Here is a 19715-nt window from a genome sequence, read left to right as displayed (position 1 = left end):
CACTTTACCCACCTGGCTAGCCTAGTCGGCTACAAAACCAGATGACCTGCCCTGGCAACCTGTCAGCATTGCTCATAAAACTTCATATCTGCCTGCACAATTACTCCCAGGTCTTTTTCATTTTCTACCACCTTAAGTGTAGTACCACACAGTTGGTACATTCCTCTGGGGTTACTTCTAGCCATATGCAGCTTTGCATTTGTCAATGTTAAACTTCAGTTGCCACTTCTCAGCCCATCTTCCCAAATTTTCTAGATCCTGTTGTAGTACACTACCATTACTGTCATTAACAACTCTGCCAACCTTTGTATCATCTGAAAACTTTGACACTAAGGCCTGATATACCTTCATCAATATCATTGATAAATATACAAAACAACAGTGGACCCAACACCAAACCCTGTGGGACTCCACAAATAGCAGTGCCCATTGATTATCACCCTTTGTCCTCTCCCATTTAACTATCCTTTTATCCATTGTAGCAACTTACCCTTAACACCATTCTGCTCCAATTTGTACAGAAGTCTTCCATGTGCAATAATGTCAAAAGCTTTCCTGAAATCCAAGTATATGATATCAAAATTATTTTTTGCATCCAGTTCCTCTGTAACCACATCATAATATCCAATCAAATTTGTCAGACAAGACATTCCCTTAACAAACCCATGCTGTGTCTGAATTATTACTGCAACCTTGTCTAGATGATCCTGCAATGCATCTTTAACCAGTGACTTCATTATTTTACCCGGAGCAGAAGTTAAACTAACTGATCTGTAATTACCCGTGTCATCTTTCAATCCCCCTTTGTGAATTGGGGATACATTTGCACATCTCCAGTCTGTGGGGACCTCCCCTGAGTCCAAGGATGCTCTCATAATTATGGTTAAGGGTTTGCTTACTTCCTTTGCCACCTCCTTTAATATAACTAGATAGATCCCATCCACCTCGGGTGCCTTTCTTTGTATTTAACTTCAACAATTTCTCTTCCACTTTGCTGTCAATTATTACAAAATTATTAAGCATCCTGCTACAATTTGATAACTAACCTTCTGGCATTTTCAATCCTTAATAACTCCTCATGTGTGAATGTAGATGCAAAATAATCATTCAGTTTGTTTGCTATCTGAGCAGAATCATCAAAAGTTGAACCATCGATATCAAGTGGACCAATCAGATTCATCCCTTTCCTTTTAGAGTTTATGTAAGTAAAGAAATCCTTGCTGTTTTTCTTATCATCCTTTGCCAAAGATTTCTCATAATCTGCCTTCGCCTGCCTAACCTCCTTTGTGACTTGATTACAGATTAGTTTACATCTGCCATAGGCTTCTGTGTTGCCTGATAATTTATATGCATCCCATGTATTTTTCTTCTCTGCCACGAGTCTCATTAGTTCATTTGACAATGATTTAGGCCTAACCTCGAACAATATTTCTTAATAGGTATGAAACTTTTAGTAGCTTCCACAATTAATTCCTTGAATGCTTCCCACTTAGAAATTGCTGTTGGTAACATCATCAGTTGATCCCACTGTACAGAATTTAAAAACTGTCTGAGACCACTAGTCACCTTTGTGGAAGCAAAAACCCTTTCCTTTACCCCTGATAGTAATTATATCTTTAAGTAAATCCCACATCAGTATTACTCCCTCTTGTTTCCTCTCAAACATGCTGCTCTAAAAAACATTCATGCAATAAATCCCCAAAAGTTTTGCTAGTGTGAAAGTGACAAACCACAAGTTTCAATCAATATCTGGGTAGTTAAATCCCCAATATAAGACATTCTGTTTAATGGCCCACTCTATTTTTCTGTATAGTTGTTCATTTTACTCATCAGAGTCAGTAGGCCTATAACACACTCCTACTCTCATTTTTGCTTTCCCAGGGCGTATGTCCACCAAACTGACTCAACGTTGCACTGTCCTCTAATGCCAACTGGATGCACTGCCTTAAATATGGTAGCATAACCAACATCCGGGTGATAACTGTTAGTTAACCAAAAGTCATAATCCTGATGATTGTTGTTAACCAAAAGTCATAATCCTGATGACTGTTGTTAACCAACCTGCCAACCTTTGTATTATCTGCAAACTTAAACACTAAGATTATATACCTTCATTAATATTATTGATAAATATTGAAAACAACAATGGACCCAGCACTGAACTCTTGTGAACTCTACTAATAACATTAATCCGCGAAGAGCAGTGCCTAACATAACCACTCGCTATCTTTTTCCACTTAACCATCTCTTTATCCATAACAGTAACTTGCCATTAATGTCACATTGCTCCAGTTTGCACATCAGTCTTTTGTGTGTAACAGGATCAAAATCCTTTCTGAAATCCAAGGATATGATACCAAAAATTATTTTTTGCATCCAGTTCCTTGGTCACTGCATATCATAATAAGATTGGTTAGACAGATTGGTTAGACAAAGATTGGTTAGACAATTGGTTAGACAAAGCTGTCCATTGACAAATCCATGCTGTGATTGCAGTATAATTGCATGCCTGTCCAAATGGTCCTACATTACTTCTTTAACCAGTGATTCCATTATTTTCCCTGGAACAGATATTAAGCTAACAGATCTGTAATTACTTAAGTTGCCTTTTGATCTTCCCTCCCTTTGTGAATTGGGGATATATTCACAATTTTCCAGTCCAAGGGACCTCCCCTGAATCCACGGATGCTCTCTTAATTATGGCTAAGGATTTGCTTGCCTCCCTTAATATAATTGGATAGATTCCACTGCCCCAGGTGTCTTTTTTATGTCCATCCTCAACAATTTCTCTCCCACTTTCCTTTCTGTTATCACAAAGTCATTTAGCTCCTCGTCAGAATTTTATAAACGTCTGGAATCTCTAAAGAATTGCTCATGTGAATGTAGACGCAAAATACCTATTCAATTTGTCTGCAATTTGGGTCATCAACAGTTAACCCATAAACATCAAGGGGCCTAATATGATTCATCCCCTTCCTTCTAATGTTAATATAAACATAGAAGTATTTTCTATTTTTCTTTGCCAGAGACTTCTCATAATCCACCTTAGCTTGCTTAAGCTCCTTTGTGACTTGATTACAGACTAATTTATATCTACCATAAGCTTCTGTATCATGTGATAATATATATGCAATCCATGAACTTTTATTCTCTGCACATGTCTCAATAGTTCATCTGACATCCATTTAGTGTCAATCAGAAATGAAGTTTTCCACAGCTGCACTCTTATACCTCTAATACTTGTACACAGTTGCCAGTTTTACTTAACAAAATATTAAACAGTTATACAGTACATAATTATATAATTAAGAATTAACAAATACAGCAATATAAACAACTGGGAAAAACATGCTATAATTATTTAGATCACCATCAAGCAAACTCTGTTCTTTGGATTTTTCATTTCCGTTGCAACAGAAATGATACAGCCCAGGGATCGTGGATGCCAGCAGGATATTTTGCAAGGTGGTGCATGTGGGAATAAATTTTTCGTTCACCAAATTTTTGAATACATGCAATATCTTATATTTCAATAAATTAATGAAAATATTAAAAACTGTGTATTACTTTGAAATGAAGAGGTGGTGCACTTGCACCACCTTGCACCATGCTGCCAGTGCCCATGCCAGGGATGATGATATCCTTTCTTAATTTAGAACATAAAACTAAATAAAACTTTATTATTATTATTATTAGCCATATGGTGCAAGGAAGCTTATGCTGCACCAGCCAAAAAAAATTTTTAGTTACCCTGAGAGAGAGAGAGAGAGAGAGAGAGAGATCATCAAGAAAGAGAAGAATGGTGATATCCAGCTGAGGACCTTGGATGTACTTTTAAAGAAAATAAGCCAAAGAGTATATAATGAAAATAGACAAATCTTTCACTACCAAAAATTCTCAAAGACCTTGATTCAAGCTAGAATTCTAGTTGGGTAGCAAGAATATGAAAGTACATATTCTTTCTACTCAGCTATTTAATTTCAATGAGGTGAAAAAAATTTGAATGTTGTGCTTGAACTTTCAGATATTAATTAAAATTGAAAAATGTATAATTAAAAGGACTGCATCAAACTAATGTTGTATAAGTAGGAAACAGCAATACTTACTTGGAATGCATTTTGGACAACAGTGTCCAGGATCTACGGATGGTATTTCATCAGATGGACAAGACAGAGGAAGACAACGTTGTGTATGACAAGATACAGAGCCAATTTTACATTGACATTCTGTGCATGCATCAGCTTTCCATTTTTCACCATCCTTCAAGGAAAAGATAAGAAATTTGTTATTCTCTCTCTCTCTCTCTCTCTCTCTCTCTCTCTCTCTCTCTCTTCCTTTATCTAATTTACAAATTCAACTAATGATTGCACATGAAGCATTTTTTTTTTATATATCTCAAAGATATTGATATCTCCAGTACTTATTATTATTATTATTAATTTTTTCTAGTTAAAGATTTTTGGGAGGGATTGCACCTTCCTTCATGCATCAATTTCCACAAAGGAAAAGTAATACTACCAAAAATAAAAAGTTGTGTTTGTTTCAACAAGCAGATAATGTATTATGATCTACCATAATGTACATATAATTGATATTTTATATTTAAAACAATTTTCTGAAACCTGAATAATTATGTATGTATTTTACTCTACACCAGAAAGAATATTTGTAAGACTTATATCCTCACTGCAGATGTGCCTATGGTTTTAATTCTTATTTGGTGACAGTTGTGCTAATAGAGTGCTTCTAACATTAGAGACAAGTTCATCATTTGTTGATGTGCAAGGTCTTCCACAGCTTACACCATCCTCAATTATATGTCCATCCTTCAAGTGCTTGTACCATTCAAATATCCTACCTTCTGATAAAGATTTTTCACCATATGATTCAACAATCTCTTCTGTATTCTCTAAGGCTGATCTTGTCAACAAACAACAATACAAATTACTTATTATCAACAGTATGCAACCCTATGCATGTGCATAGGGATGCATACTTTAATATGGTTTTCTGCATATTTATAATGTCAATAAAAAAGTTTATTACAACAGATTTTTTTTCCTGTTGTAGATGACTGCAGGTAACTCAGTAAATCCAAAATCCAAAACCCTGCATGTATCATGTTTCATTAAGACCAATTCTGTGTACAGCATAGATTTCAAATTGTAATATGGATGTCATATTACAATGCAAATTGCAATATGGCTGTCAGCAGCTATGCAGATGGCTACTGTCTCAAGTGGAGAATTCAGTAGGACCTCCTTGGTAGGACCATGTGGGTTAACTAAAACAGCTACACCACCATGTGAAATATTCTGATTGGTTCTGTCTTTTCTAAAAATATTATACTGAGACAGTTTTGGTGTATCTTGAGGTTTCAAATATGTCTCTTGAAGGCAGAGACATATTGGTGTGTATTTAGAGGTGAGATCATACAGATCATCAATATTGGCGCTGAAGCCATGACAATTCCACCGAATTATTGTGTTCATTATTAGTTCCTTGTTAGACTTTTAGAATGTTTTCATATTGTTGAAGTTCTCTGTTTTTATCCTATTTTGGAAAGAGGCTTTCCCGTGTTCATGTCTTCTCTGACAAAAATTTCTAGGACACCATCATCTGCAGATTTTTCATTAATGTCCATTTCCTCTTGATGTCTGGTAGTTTTATTTGTTTTTCTTTGCATTCTTGGTCCGGGGGAGTAGAGTTTTTCACTTGGAATAGATATTGGTGTATTGACTTCTTCAGTTTGAGTTGCACTGTATAGAGTTTTGAGGTAATTTGATTAAGACACTTTTGGTGGTACTGATAATTCAGTTTGTGTTGCTGTTGTCTGGTATTTTTTTGGATATTTATTATTATTATTATTACTAGCCATATAGTGCAAGGAAGCCTGAGGCTTATGCTGCACCAGCTAAAAAAAAATTCCTGAGTTACCCAGAGAGAGAGAGAGAGACAGAGAGAGAAGTAGAAGGGAATCACCAAGAAGAGAAGAATGATGATATCCAGCTCAGGACCCTGGATGTGCCAAGCCCATACTCACCAGATGTGAGCCCTATTTGGGCATATGTTGGCTTGTTTGGGTGGGTTTGAGGAGAAATGATTTGCTTTGCTTCTTGATAGGAAACATTATGGTTTGCTTTATATTTCTGAATAAGTTTTTCGCTTTTCCAGTGTTTACATGTTCTAGCATAGGCAGGGTGGTATTTTTTACAATTTGGGCAATGTTGGTTGAGCGACAGTACAGGTGAGCGACAGTACAGGCTTCGCAGTTGTGTTCTATTAACCCTCATTTTGCACAAGTAGGGGTTCCCTGGCAAGCTGTCTGGGAATGTCTGTACTTCTGACATCAGAAACACCTGAGTGGGTTTGGAATAAATGGTCTGACATGCCAGATATCCGGCCTTAATGGATGTTGAGCGATGCGGTGTGCTAAACGTGAAGATTAAATTACATGTCAGAGACCGATTACCACCTTTTCTGGTGGATATCCTCTTTACTTGAATAACTCTTTGTTTTTTAAGTTCTTCTAGTATCTCCTCTTTGGACACATCTAGTAAATCCCAGAGTGAGATCACTCCTTTAGAGGTGTTCAGTGATCTGTGAGTGTCACAGTGACTGCTAGTCTGGCAGAGAGTTTAATGTTCAAAAGTCGCTCTGAATGTGGTCTATTCTGAATTGAACTAGATCCCGAACTAGATAGCGTTAGCATGATATAGTATAGAATATTATATAATATTGTCAATTAATCAGTAAAATCTGTTAATCTTGTTGAACTTCATTTTACAAATGTAATATAATTAATTAATACATAACTTGATACGGAAGTTATATAAACGGAACTCGTAGATAATACTCGATACTGAAAAAAATATATAGATATATAGTGTTATAACTGTGTTGGGATACAAGTTTAGGGTTATAATTTTGTACTGAAATTGAAATTTTATTGAAATTGAATCGAAATCATGACTCAGACCAGAGCAGCAAAGCAAAAGGCTCAAGCTAATGGGAGTGCTGTGGCTCGGGGGAGAACTGAGGGGGAGCAGTTGCCCTCTGAAACAGACTTTTAAAATGCACTGCTTGCTTGATGTTTGTGGAGCAATCGGGTACGGGACATGATATTGCCATGGGGGATTTCTTTGTATGCGCGCGTGATGTAAGGAATGTAAGGAAATCAGGCGACAACTCAGCGTTGTTATGGGCCTATATGAGAGCTTGAAGAACAGGGTGGATGCCCTCGAAGGATCTAAATTGAGGAGCCCATCAAGCTCTCAGCTGCCCACATAAACACCAGAGCTTGCACTTGATCATCACGCAACACAGTGACAACTCCCAAGGCAGAATGCACTGGTCCCACAGGAACTAGTAGCTGTTGGTAACTCTATTGTCAGGAAACAGGGAACATAGTATGTAAAAAGGATAGGTGGAACAGGACCAAGAGTATGTCTGCCAGGGGCAAAAGTTGATGACGTTGTAGAGCGGATATCATATTTTAAGGGCACAAAAGGTGATATTGTTGTACACATTGGCACTAATGATATTAAGAGTAGGAGACCGGCGGAATTACTTAACAAATACAGGTCACTGTTGAAAAAAAGCTGTGAATTAGGGTTGAATTTGAAAGTGTCTGCAATTCTGCCCAGACACAACAGGAGGGAGTATATGATGAGAGCCTTGTCAATCAATTTGGCCCTAGAAAGATTGTTCACGGCTCAAGGGGTAGAATTTTTTTCAGCCTGGTCTGTACTTGTTAACAGGAGAGACTACTTCTACAGGGATGGGATACACTTAAATAGAAAGGGTGCAAAAATATTTGCTGACGCTATAGAGGCAGTGTTAGGTGGGTTGAAAAACTGCTAGGTTGGGGGGATACAAGGATTAATACATTAGCAGTAGCCACTGGCAGAGGTGAAAGTGATTCTTGCACTGCTTCTATTGGAATGAGCAGCACCTTAGAAAACAAGATGCAGGGTATTTCGGAGACTGCTATGAGTCATTGCGGTACAAGTAAACACATGGGTTGTGTTAGGCTAGCTAAGAATAGGAACAGGTGCATGTATACTTGCGTGTACACCAATGCTTGAGAAAAGACAGATGTAGGATAGATGTGCGGAAATTTGCCTTTAGCCAGCGGGTGGTTGGTAGGTGGAACAGACTTCCATCCCTTGTCGTGGAAGTTGATAGCCTAAATAAGTTTAAGGCTCAGCTGGACAGGTATTTCGAACGAACAGAGGGGTGAAGTGGAAGTGGTTATTTTTTATTTATTTATTTTACTTTATTTTTTTTTGGCTGATGCTGCATAAGCTTGTTTTCTTGCATCAAATGCCTCTACTAATGCTAATGCTAATGCTAGGAGTTTGATAAATAAATTTGATGAATTTGAGGTATTGCTCAAAATATCAAAGGCAGATTTTGTTGGGATATCAAAGATGTGGTGTCACACATATAAGGAATGCAGAACTGGCATTTGGGGAGTACAATGTGTACAGAAAGGATTGACAGAATAGGACGGGAGGGGTTTATGCTATTAGTTTAGAAACACATAAAATCCAAGGAAGTGAAGCCAGTCGACATCGCTGGACAGGGCAACGTCAAGTAAGTTTGGTGTGACATAAGCATTGGAAGATCAAAATTGAGAGTAGGATTGTGCTATAGGCCTAATCACTCTGATGAGTATAATAAGAAACTGCTATAGGCCTAATCACTCTGATGAGTATAACAAGAAACTGTACAAGGAAATAGAGTGGGTCAGTAAATCAGAGAGTCTTATAATGGGGGATTTTAATTTCCCAGATATTGTCTGGAATTTGGGGGTTGGTCACTCACACACTAGCAAGACTTTTGTGGATTTATTGGATGATTGTTTTCTACATCAGCATGTTCGGGAGACAACTAGAGGGAGTAATACTCTTGATCTGATTATCAGTAGTGATTCTTCATGCATTAAGAATCTGCAGATAAAGAAACCACTAGGTGGCAGTGATCACAGTGTGCTGAAGTGGGACTTCTTCAAAGAGGTAACTACCATCAAAGGTAAAGGGAAGGGTTTTTGCTTTCGTAAAGGTGACTAGGATGGTCTGAGACAGTATTTAAATTCTATACAGGGGGACCAACTGATGATGTTACCAGAGCAAATTCAAAATGGGAAGCATTCAAAGAATTTATCTTGGAAGCTACTAGGCTTTATATACCAACTAAGAAATATTGTTCAAGGTTTAGGCCTAAATGGATGTCAGATGACATCCATTTAGGCCTAATGAGACATACGGCAGAGAAGAAAAATGCATGGGATACATATAAATTAATGGGTGACATGGAAGCCTATGATAGATATAAGCTGGTCTGTAACCAAGTAACAAAGGAGATTAGGCTGGCAAAAGTAGAGCTTTGTGATCAATCTTTAGTTGGTATGTAAAGCCTAGTATTCGGCTCTGGAAAGATTGTGCAAGGCTCAAGGGGTAGAATTTTTTTCAGCCTGGTCTGTACTTGTTAACAGGAGAGACTGCGTCTACTGGGATATGATACACTTAAATAGAAAGGGTGCAAGAATATTTGCTTATGTTATCGAGGTAGTGTTAGGTGGGTCGGAAAACTGCTAGCTTGGGGGGGGATACATGGACTAATAGATTAACAGTAGCCACTGGCAGAGGTGAAAGTGAGTCTTGCACTGCTTGTATTGGAATGACCAGAAGCCTGGAAAACAAGATGCAGGTTATTTCAGAGACTGCTGGGATCGTTGCGGTACAAGTAAACACATGTGTTGTGGTAGGGTAGCTAAGAAGAGGAACAGGTGCATGTATACTTGCGTGTACACCAATGCTAGGAGTTTGATAAATAATTTTGATGAATTTTAGGTATTGCTCAAAGCATCAAAGGTGGATATTGTTGGGATAGCAGAGACGTGGTGTCACACAGATATAAGGAATGCAGAACTGGAATATTGGAACTGGAATTTGGGGAGTACAACGTCTACAGAAAGGATAGATAGGATAGGAAGGGAGGGGTTATGCTATTAGTTAAGAAACACATAAAATCCAAGGAAGTGAAGTCAGTTGACATCGCTGGACAGTGCAGTGTTGAGTCAGTTTGGTGTGACACCACCAAACTGACTCAACTTGGGTAAGCTTTTGTTTTGTTTTTGTTTGTTTTGTTTGGTTTTTAGGAGCATTAGCAACTAAGGCCATATTGCTCCGGGAAATGCGGTGGTCATTCCCTGACCTTTCCGCATCTTCCCTATTTGGTGGTGACGGGCTCAAACCCCGGTCTAATCAAGAAGCGTGTGCTACGCACTGCTGCTCCTTCCCACCTGGCTACGGAGGCGCCACTTGGGTAAGCATTGGGAGATCAAAATTGAGAGTAGGAGTGTGCTATAGGCCTAATGACTCTGATGAGTATAATAAGAAACTGTACAGGGAATACAGTGGGCCAGTAAATCAGAGAGTATTATAATGGGGGATTTTAATTTCCCAGATATTGACTGGAATTTATAGGTTGGTCACACACACTAGCAAGGCTTTTGTGGATTTATTGGATGATTGTTTTCTACATCAGCATGTTCGGGAGGCAACTAGAAGGAGTAATACTCTTGATTTGATTATCAGTAGTGATTCTTCATGTATTAAGAATCTGCAGATAAAGAAACCACTAGGTGGTAGTGATCACAGTGTGTTGAAGTGGGATTTACTCAAAGAGGTAACTACCATTAGGGGTAAAGGGAAAGGTTATTGCTTTCGTAAAGGCGACTATGATGGTCTGAGACAGAATTTAAATTCTATACAATGGAACCAACTGATGATGTTACCAACAGCAAATTCAAAATGGGAAGCATTCAAAGAACTTATCTTGGAAGCTACTAGGCTTTATATACCAACTAAGAAATATTGTTCAAGGGTTAGGCCTAAATGGATGTCAGATGAACTAATGAGACACATGGTAGAGAAGAAAAATGCATGGGATACATATAAATTAACACGTGACACAGAAGCCTATGATAGATATAAGCTGGTCTGTAACCAAGTCACAAAGGAGGTTAGGCAGGCAAAGGCAGATTATGAGAAATATTTGGCAAAGGATGCAAAGAAAAACAGCAAAGAGTTATTTTCTTATGTAAACTCTAGAAGGAAGGGGATGAATCAGATTGGTCCATTTGATATCGATGGTTCAACTGTTGATGATCCTGCTCAGGTAGCTAACAAACTAAATGAATATTTTGCATCGACATTCACACATGAGGATTTATTCAGCGAGGGGAATGCCAGAGGTGTATTCAACTCTGGCAGTAAGCTAGATAATCTTGTAATAACTGAGAGTAAAGTGGAGGAGAAATTGTTGAAGATAAACACAAGAAAGGCACCTGGGGTGGATGGGATCTATCCATTTATATTAAAGGAGGCAGCAAAGGAAGTAAGCACACCCTTAACCATAATTATGAGAGCTTCCTTGGACTGGAGATGTGCAAATGTGACTCCAATTCACAAAGGAAGATCAAAGGCTGACACAAGTAATTATAGACATGTGAGTTTAACTTCTGTTCCAGAAAAATTAATGGAGGCACTGGTTAAAGAAGCACTGCAGGATCATCTAGACAAGACTTCAGTTATAGCTCGGACACAGCATGGTTTTTTTAAGGGGAAGTCTTGCCTGACCAATCTGATTGGATACTATGATGCAGTCACAAAAGAGCTCGATGCAGGGAATAACTTTGATATTATATACTTGGATCTTAGAAAGGCTTTTGATACTGTTGCACATGGAGGACTGCTGCACAAATTAGAGCAGTGTGGAATTGGAGGCAAATTACTGCTATGGATAAAGGGGTGATTGAGGGGGAAAAGACAGAGAGTGGTAATCAATGGACACTGCTCATCGGGGAATAATGTTATTAGTTGAGTCCCTCAGGGTTCAGTGTTGGGTCCATTTTTCTTTTCTGTATTTATAAATAATAATGATGGTATATGAAGCTTAATGTCCAAGTTTGCAGACGATACAAAGGTTGGCAGGGTTGTTAAGGACACTACTGACGCTATGCTGGTGCAACAGGATCTGGAAAGGTTGAGCAGATGGGCTGAGAGGTGGCAAATGAAGTTTAATATTGACAAATGTAAAGTACTACATATGGGAAACCTCAACCCCAGAGCAACGTATCAACTCTGTGGTACTACACTGATTTTGATAAATAAAGATAAATAAATAAATGTGGTAGAGAATGAAAAGGACCTCGGGGTAATTGTGGAGGCAGATATGAAGTTCTCTGAGCAGTGCAGACAAGCTGCAAGAGTAGCTCATGGTGTCTTGTCAATGATATACAGGAATTTTTCTAGCAGGGATAAGGAGGTGATTATTCCCTTGTAAATAAGGCAATGGTCAGGCCACACCTTGAGTACTGTATACAGGTCTGGAGGCCTCATTTCAAGAAAGATGTAGAGCTGCTGGAACGAGTACAGAGAAGGGCAACAAGATTAGTGAATGGAACAAAGGGTTGCTTGCTCTTACGAAGAAAGGCTTAAGTTTTGCAAATTACATTGTCTGGTGACTAGGCACCGGTGAGGTGATCTGATAGAGGTGTATAAAGCCTTGAATGGTTTGAGCATGCACAATGCTGATGGGATTCTTCCTCTTGCTCAAAATAATCACCTGAGAGGGGATAAATTGAAATTGAGGAAAGACAGATGTAGGATAGATATGTGGATATTTTCCTTTAGCCAACGAGTAGTTGGTTGGCAGAACAGACTTCCGTTTCTTGTTGTGGAAGTTGATAGCCTAAATAAATTTAAGGCTCAAATGGACAGGTATTTCGAACGAACGGAGGGGTGAAGTGGAAGTTTTTTTTTTTTTTTTTTTTGGCTGATGCTGCATAAGCTTGCTTTCTTGCATCATATGCCTCTACTAATGCTAATCCTAATGTGAAACCCTTGGCAATGCAAAGAAAAACAGAAAAGAGTTCTTTACCTATGTAAACTCTAGAAGGGATGAATCAGATTGGTCCACTGGATATTGATGGTTCAACTGTTGATGATCCTGTTCAGGTGGCTAACAAACTAAATGAGTATTTTGCATCTACATTCACACATGAGGAGTTATTCAGGAAGGGGAATGCCAGAGGCGAAGTAAACTCTGGCAGTGAGCTAGATGATTTTGTAATAACTGAGAGGAAAGTGGAGGAGAAATTTTTGAGGATAAACATAAAAAACGCACCCAGAGTGGATGGATTCTATCCAGTTATATTAAAGGAGGCAGCAAAGGAAGTAAGCAAACTCTTAGCCATAATTATGAGAGCTTCTTTGAACTCAGGGGAGGTACCCATGGACTGGAGATGTGCAAATGTGACCCCAATTCACAAAGGAGGATCAAAGGGCAACACAAGTAATTATAGACCTGTTAGTTTAACTTCTGTTCCTGGAAAATTAATGGAAGCACTGGTTAAAGAAGCACTGCAGGATCATCTAGACAAGACTTCAGTTATAGCTCGGACACAGCATGGTTTTGTTAAGGGAAAGTCTTGTCTGACCAATTTGATTGGATACTGTGATGTGATCACAAAGGAACTGTATGCAGGGAATAACAGGGATGCAGGAAAGAGAGAGTGGGAATAATAGAAGCCAATTCAGAAGAACAGTGCCCATGGACATTGTATCTGTAGAAAAGGCATGCAGCAGAAACAGTAGGTCTATGAGACAGCGAGTGGAGAGACTGTTAGAGATGAGTCTAATAGAAGCCAATTCAGAAGAACAGTGCCCATGGACATTGTATCTGTAGAAAAGGCATGCAGCAGAAACAGTAGGTCTATGAGACAGCGAGTGGAGAGACTGTTAGAGATGAGTCATTAATTAACCTAACTGCCCTCTTCTGAATGGAATCTAGAAGCCTGAGAGAGGTTTTTGGATCATTGCCCCAGATGTGGGAACAATATTCTATGGTAGGGCAGATTTGCGATTTGTACAGATTAATCAGTTTTTTGGAAAAAAAAATAATGCCGTGAGCGAAAGAGAAAACCAAGTTTCTTTAGATGCAGAGGAAGCAATATTTGTAATGTGCTTGTGCCAAGAGAGATTAGAAATTAGGGTAATCCACAAAAAGAGATATATCATTTTGCCTAGAAATCGGAGTGTCACCAAAGATAAGCATAGGAGCAGAAGAATCCTTTTTTGCGAGATATAAGACAAGACTAAGTTTTAGAAGGATTAAAATCAACTAAGTTGTCTTTGCCCCTCAGGAGAATTACCTGGAGATCGGCATTTAAGGAATTGGTAGCAGTTATTCGAGAAGTTGAAGCTGATTGAGCAGGGCAAGGTTTCTCAAAATGGAATGTGGAATGCAATGTGCTATCATCAGCAAAACTATGGATAGGATTTCCAGACAATGGAAGAATGTCATTAGTATACAAGAGGAAAATAGTGGAGAAAGAACCTTGGGGGGGGGGGACACCAGCATTAGTGGAGAAGTTCGAAGACAGAGAGCCATCTACCATCACCCTCAGTGAGCGATGAGAGAGAAAACTGGATAACCAATTACAAAAAACAGTTGGCAAACCATAAGATGGAAGCTTGTTTAGAAGACCTTTATGCCAAAAACGATCGAAAGCCTTTGAGATGTTAAGCACAACTGCTTGTGCTTCACCAAACTTACAAGGTTGGGAATAGCCATGACATAAAGGCTCCATTGGCGAAGACACAATCACCAAGTTGTGATCTGAGGTACCTAAAGGACCACTCACTTCGACCGTGTACTGAGAAGGGTTGTTTGTGAGAAAAAGATCAAGTGTGTTGGCTGTATAGTTGGGATTGTCTGGTATTCTTGTAGGTAAATGAACAATCTGTGCAAGGTCATTAGTAATTATAAAAGCCTCAGCTGGCATCTCGACCAGCTGGGTCGGTGTGACTAGAAAACGGAAGCCAGCTGGAGTTGTGAACATTAAAATCTCCAAGAAAAATTATCTCACTGTTAGGAAAGTTTGATTGGAGAAAGTCAAGTTGCAAAGAGAGGAAGTCAAAGAGCTCCAAGTGATTAGTGGAGTTGGGAGAACGGTAGAAACAACAGATGAATTTGACCCAATGAGGTAGAGAGATTTTAAGCCAGAGAAGATCGAAAAGAGGAGATTCCAAATTATCAAGTCTCTGACAGGGAATATCGGAACGGACATATGCACAAGTACCGCCTTTGAGATGAAAGGAATCATACAGTGAACAATTTGGACAACTGAGATGAGCAGTAGTTGAATCAATCGATAACTGAGATTCTGTCAGAAAAAGTACAATGGGGTTTGGCAGACTTCAAGTGGAAATGGACATTGTTGAGATTAGAATTGAGACCATGTATATTTGTGAAATGAACTAGGAAGTATTTGGGAGGTTTAGATCTTTTCACAGATAAGCTTATTCTATTAGTTTGACAATTCATGGTGTTTTCCATAGTAGAACCAGTGGGGGGGGGGGGACATGCTGTATGAAGTAATGAAATTTTTGGATGTGGTGTACACATGACAAGAATAATGGAGATATACATGGTATCTGCATTATTCTTGGTTTTTGTTGCATTAAAACTAGATTTTTGTTGCATTAAAACTAGATTTTTGTTGCATTAAAACTAGATTTAAATAATAAAAATAAGCAAAAATTAATTTCTTTTAACATCTGATTATTAAATAAATAAGCTAATATTGAAATTTGTTTTGTAAAATTAAAATATTACATTAAGAAACAGCCATTTTTTTATATTTAAAAAATTAAAATATCATCAGAATTCAGGGCCCTTACATTCCTGGTCCCGGGTGATTGCCTGGTCTGCCCATACCTAGATACGGCACTTGTCCTAACATATGGCTGTGAAGCATGGACACTGAATGCCAAAGTGGTACAAAGACTGAGGGTCACACAGAAGACCTTTATGCCAAAAACGATCGAAAGCCTTTGAGATGTCAAGTGCAACTGCTTGTGCTTAACATCTCAAAGAAATATGGTGCTCCATATTTCTCCACAGAGAAATATGGAGCACCAAATTTTGAACATAACAAAAATAGACCAAAAAAAGTGGATTTGACAAAAACAAAGGTCCATGACATCATTGAAAGAACAAAGCATTTAAAATGGAAATTGCCAAGTCACATATCAAGAAGAACTGACGATAGATGGACTAAACAAAATTTGGAATGGATACAGCTTGACTCTAAATGGCCAAGAAAAAGACCAAAGATGAGATTGTGAAATTTGCTGGTGTACAATGGCAACAGACAACACAAGACTGCAGTTGCTGGAAATTTGTTGTGGAGACCTTCATCTTGCAGTGGATCGACAATGGCTGATGATGATGTGTGTTTAAAAAGGGGAGATAGTCATTAAATAAAAAGAAAGCAAGAATCATTATTGTAAGGCATCTTGGATTTCATATGGCAAGAAAAGTAAGTTGCCTTGCTAATACATAAAGCAGAATTTTAATAAAAAACATTGGGCCAAGTGAGTGAATGAGTGAATATAAAACAGTTAATAAAAATAACATTTTCAGAAAATGAGAAGCTGTTCAATATATTTAAGGATAGCTACTCAAATATATAGAATTAACTTCTAACAATACTGTCTAGCAATAATTATAAGAATAACAGTAATTATATTTGACTAATATGTACTTGTAAGAAATAAAATGTTTTTTTTTCTTACTATATATTTAGAGTCACCATAATCACATGTTAATGTTTCAGGCAATGTACAAACTTCGCAGCACTGTCCAAGCTTCTTATACATTGTTTCTCCTTTCTTACAAATGATAGTGGGACATACCTTATCTTCACATATGGTTTGTCCAAACTGGAAAGAATTTTTAAAAAAATCAATAAATATTAAATCAATATACAGGGTGACTCTTAACTAAGTACATTCCTTTGGGGATAACTTCAGAAGGCATATATACAAATCAGAATATCTTATTAACATGGGCCATTAAACACATGTTTTTTGGGACGCCTGATCAATGCTTAGCTAGCACCTGTATAATTAGAATAGATAGTGACTGCTTAATTATCCTTCCTCCCTGTATTTTAATGATTAGTGCCTATTTTTCTGCTGTGTACAGATGCTGATGAGTAAAAATAGCAGGCTACGAGGGACATACACTTGAAGAATATGCTGACATATGTTGCTATGAAAGACAGTGCAGTAAAGGCTGTGTGAGATAGTGTTCACAGAGGTATTCCAATTAACTGCACTAAAGTCGTGAACATTTCTTAGTTTGGGGTGTCACCTATGTGAAAGAACAACCATTATACTCACTGCCATCCACACAAGCTAGTTACTATTTGGTTATTGAGCCCACAACCCATGGTTTCTAATCAGGACCCAGTTCACAAATGAATTTCTAAACATGGAGACAAGAAAATTGATACCACCAGTAATTCTCTATCAATGTAGGGCCTCATATTCTGGATGATAATCTGATGAATCTTTGTTTAGCAAGTAATACCTATTTTAACTTCCTCTATACAATACTATCCAAGCTACCAGAAGATATCAAACTTGTTCATACATGCCCAAATCTGATTTAAATTCTGTCACCACAGTCTTGTCACCAGATGAGGATATGACATAATCATCACTTTGAATAATAGCGGATTTCATACAGGAATGTACAGCAAGGGCTAATATGGTACTTGTGATCCTTTTGAGTTATCCTGTTTATCACTCAAATGCACAAGGAAGTGACTCAATGACAGCAAGAAGCAGCAACACAGCTTCAACTGACACTATGAGAATGTGAGTAGAGTGCGAGCATCAGATGAGTAAAGACAAACAAACAGCCACTATGAGCAGCTAGCCAGCCACCCAGATGGCACTCTTTCGAAGCTTTGAAACAGTGTCACCTGGGTGGGTATCTGCCGAGAATAAGTAACATTAGTCTTCTCCACAGATGAAGCATTACTTGAGATCTGGTATGAGCCTCAGGCCATGCCAGAAACCTCTACTCACAGGCTATACTTGGACCATGCTGTCATAATGGGGCGCCTCCGTAGCCAGGTGGGAAGGAGCAGCAGTGCGTAGCACACACGCTTCTTGATTAGACCGGGGTTCGAACCCGTCACCACCAAATACGGAGGATGCGGAAAGGTCAGGGAATGACCACCGCATATCCCCGAAGCAATATGGCCTTAGTTGCTAATGCTCCTAAAAACCAAATAACAAACAAATAACAAGCTGTCATAATGGACAAGACGATCTTGCACAACAGACTCGACATAACCCTTATTTACAAGAAGGAAATGGCCACCTGCCTGATTGACATAGCAATGCCTAATACCAGAAACCTGGTTAATACTGGAAAACCTCTGAGCAAAATATCAGAAAGTATAGGAAATACATCGTTAACGACCTCAGAGTGACAGATGACAAGTTTCATCTGTCACCCCCAGACCTAAGACAGGAATTCAAAGAAATGTGGCATATGGAACAAGTAATGACTATCCTGATCACTGAATGTCTGTGTCAACCACTGGCATGATACCAAAGAGCCTTCACAAGAACTTATAAAAATAGGCCTCCCAGAGAACACTTACGTGAAACTCCAGAAAGCATTGATCCTGAATACCTGCAGGATAGTCATACAGTTCCTAACTCAACAGTAATAATAATAATAAGATATAAACTATTAAAAATACAGGGTTATTCAAAATGAAGTCCGGGGTTATTCAAAATGAAGTCCGAATAACCCTGTTATAATATCTCACATTTCGTTCCCACGCTCGCGATGTTCGGACTTCATTTTGAATAACCCTGTATATAGGAGAAAACTAAACAAATGACTAAATTGCAGCCTTAGAAACCTTGGCCACAAAACCAAAACATCCTTGGATTACAGCAGAAATTTTAGATGTATGGACAGAAAAAAAAGACAAATGAAAAACCTCCTAAACAAAGAAAATAATCAAGAAGAAAGGGAAAAATATAAAACCATAAAAAACAAAACAGACAACCTATGTAAAGCTGCTAAAAGGAAATGGCTGGAAGACAAAGCAAAACAGTGTGAAGAGGCAAATAAACATCACAACTCTAAAACATACATCCTAAAAACACTGAGGATGAAAAATAAAAACAATATAAAAACAGGAAACACACAAGAAATTTAAAAAATATGGAAAGAATATTACCACACACTGTTCAAAGGGGAAAGAAAAAATGCTCTTGTCTTAGACAATATAAGAGATAAAGCACCCTCGATAACAAAAGAAGTAGTTCAGAAAGCAATTAGTCAAATAAAGAATGACAATGCATCCAGAAATGATGGCTGGCATCCAAGCAGAACTATGGAAATTCGGAGGCGATCCAATATTAAAACACCTCGCACAATTGTTTAATCTAATTTTATTTACTGGTGATATACCAGAAGACTGGAAAAGTGGAATAATAGTACCTATACACATAAAAGGAGATAAAGAAAATTTTCAGAATTATAGACCCATTACCCTTTTAAAATATTTATAAGGATCTTACAAAATAGGATACTTAAAATATATGAAGACACAATAGGGGAAGAACAAGCAGGATTTAGAAAAGCCAGATCAACAATAGACCAAATATTCACACTAAACACCATTGCAGAAAAATATTGGAATAAGAAGAAACCTCTTTATCTGTGCTTCATCGATTTCAAGCAGGCATTTGACTCTGTAAACAGAGAAAATTTAATGAAGCAACTACAAAAAATCCCACTCGTTCATGAAATAATCATGTTTG

General features: G+C 38.1%; 1 protein-coding gene across 3 annotated transcripts in view; it reads right to left on the bottom strand.

Annotated features, from left to right (window-relative positions):
* The window catches only part of LOC150080448 (kielin/chordin-like protein), a 1054752-nt gene that overhangs the window by 95926 nt on the left and 939111 nt on the right, over window positions 1-19715 (bottom strand). For all 3 annotated transcript variants that reach the window (XM_090381408.1, XM_090381409.1, XM_090381410.1), the window contains 2 exons: window positions 16653-16799; window positions 4107-4260 (listed from right to left, as the gene is read on the bottom strand). In XM_090381408.1, coding sequence (XP_090237534.1) covers window positions 4107-4260; window positions 16653-16799 — 301 coding nt within the window. The remainder of the gene's footprint in view (window positions 1-4106; window positions 4261-16652; window positions 16800-19715) is intronic.

This window comes from Mastigoproctus giganteus, chromosome 9, assembly GCF_048544385.1.
Source record: "Mastigoproctus giganteus isolate SK-2022 chromosome 9, ASM4854438v1, whole genome shotgun sequence".
Taxonomy (NCBI): Eukaryota; Metazoa; Arthropoda; class Arachnida; order Uropygi; family Thelyphonidae; genus Mastigoproctus; species Mastigoproctus giganteus.
The sequence above is the reverse complement of the archived record's forward strand: the minus strand, read 5'-3'. Positions and strand labels throughout refer to the sequence as shown.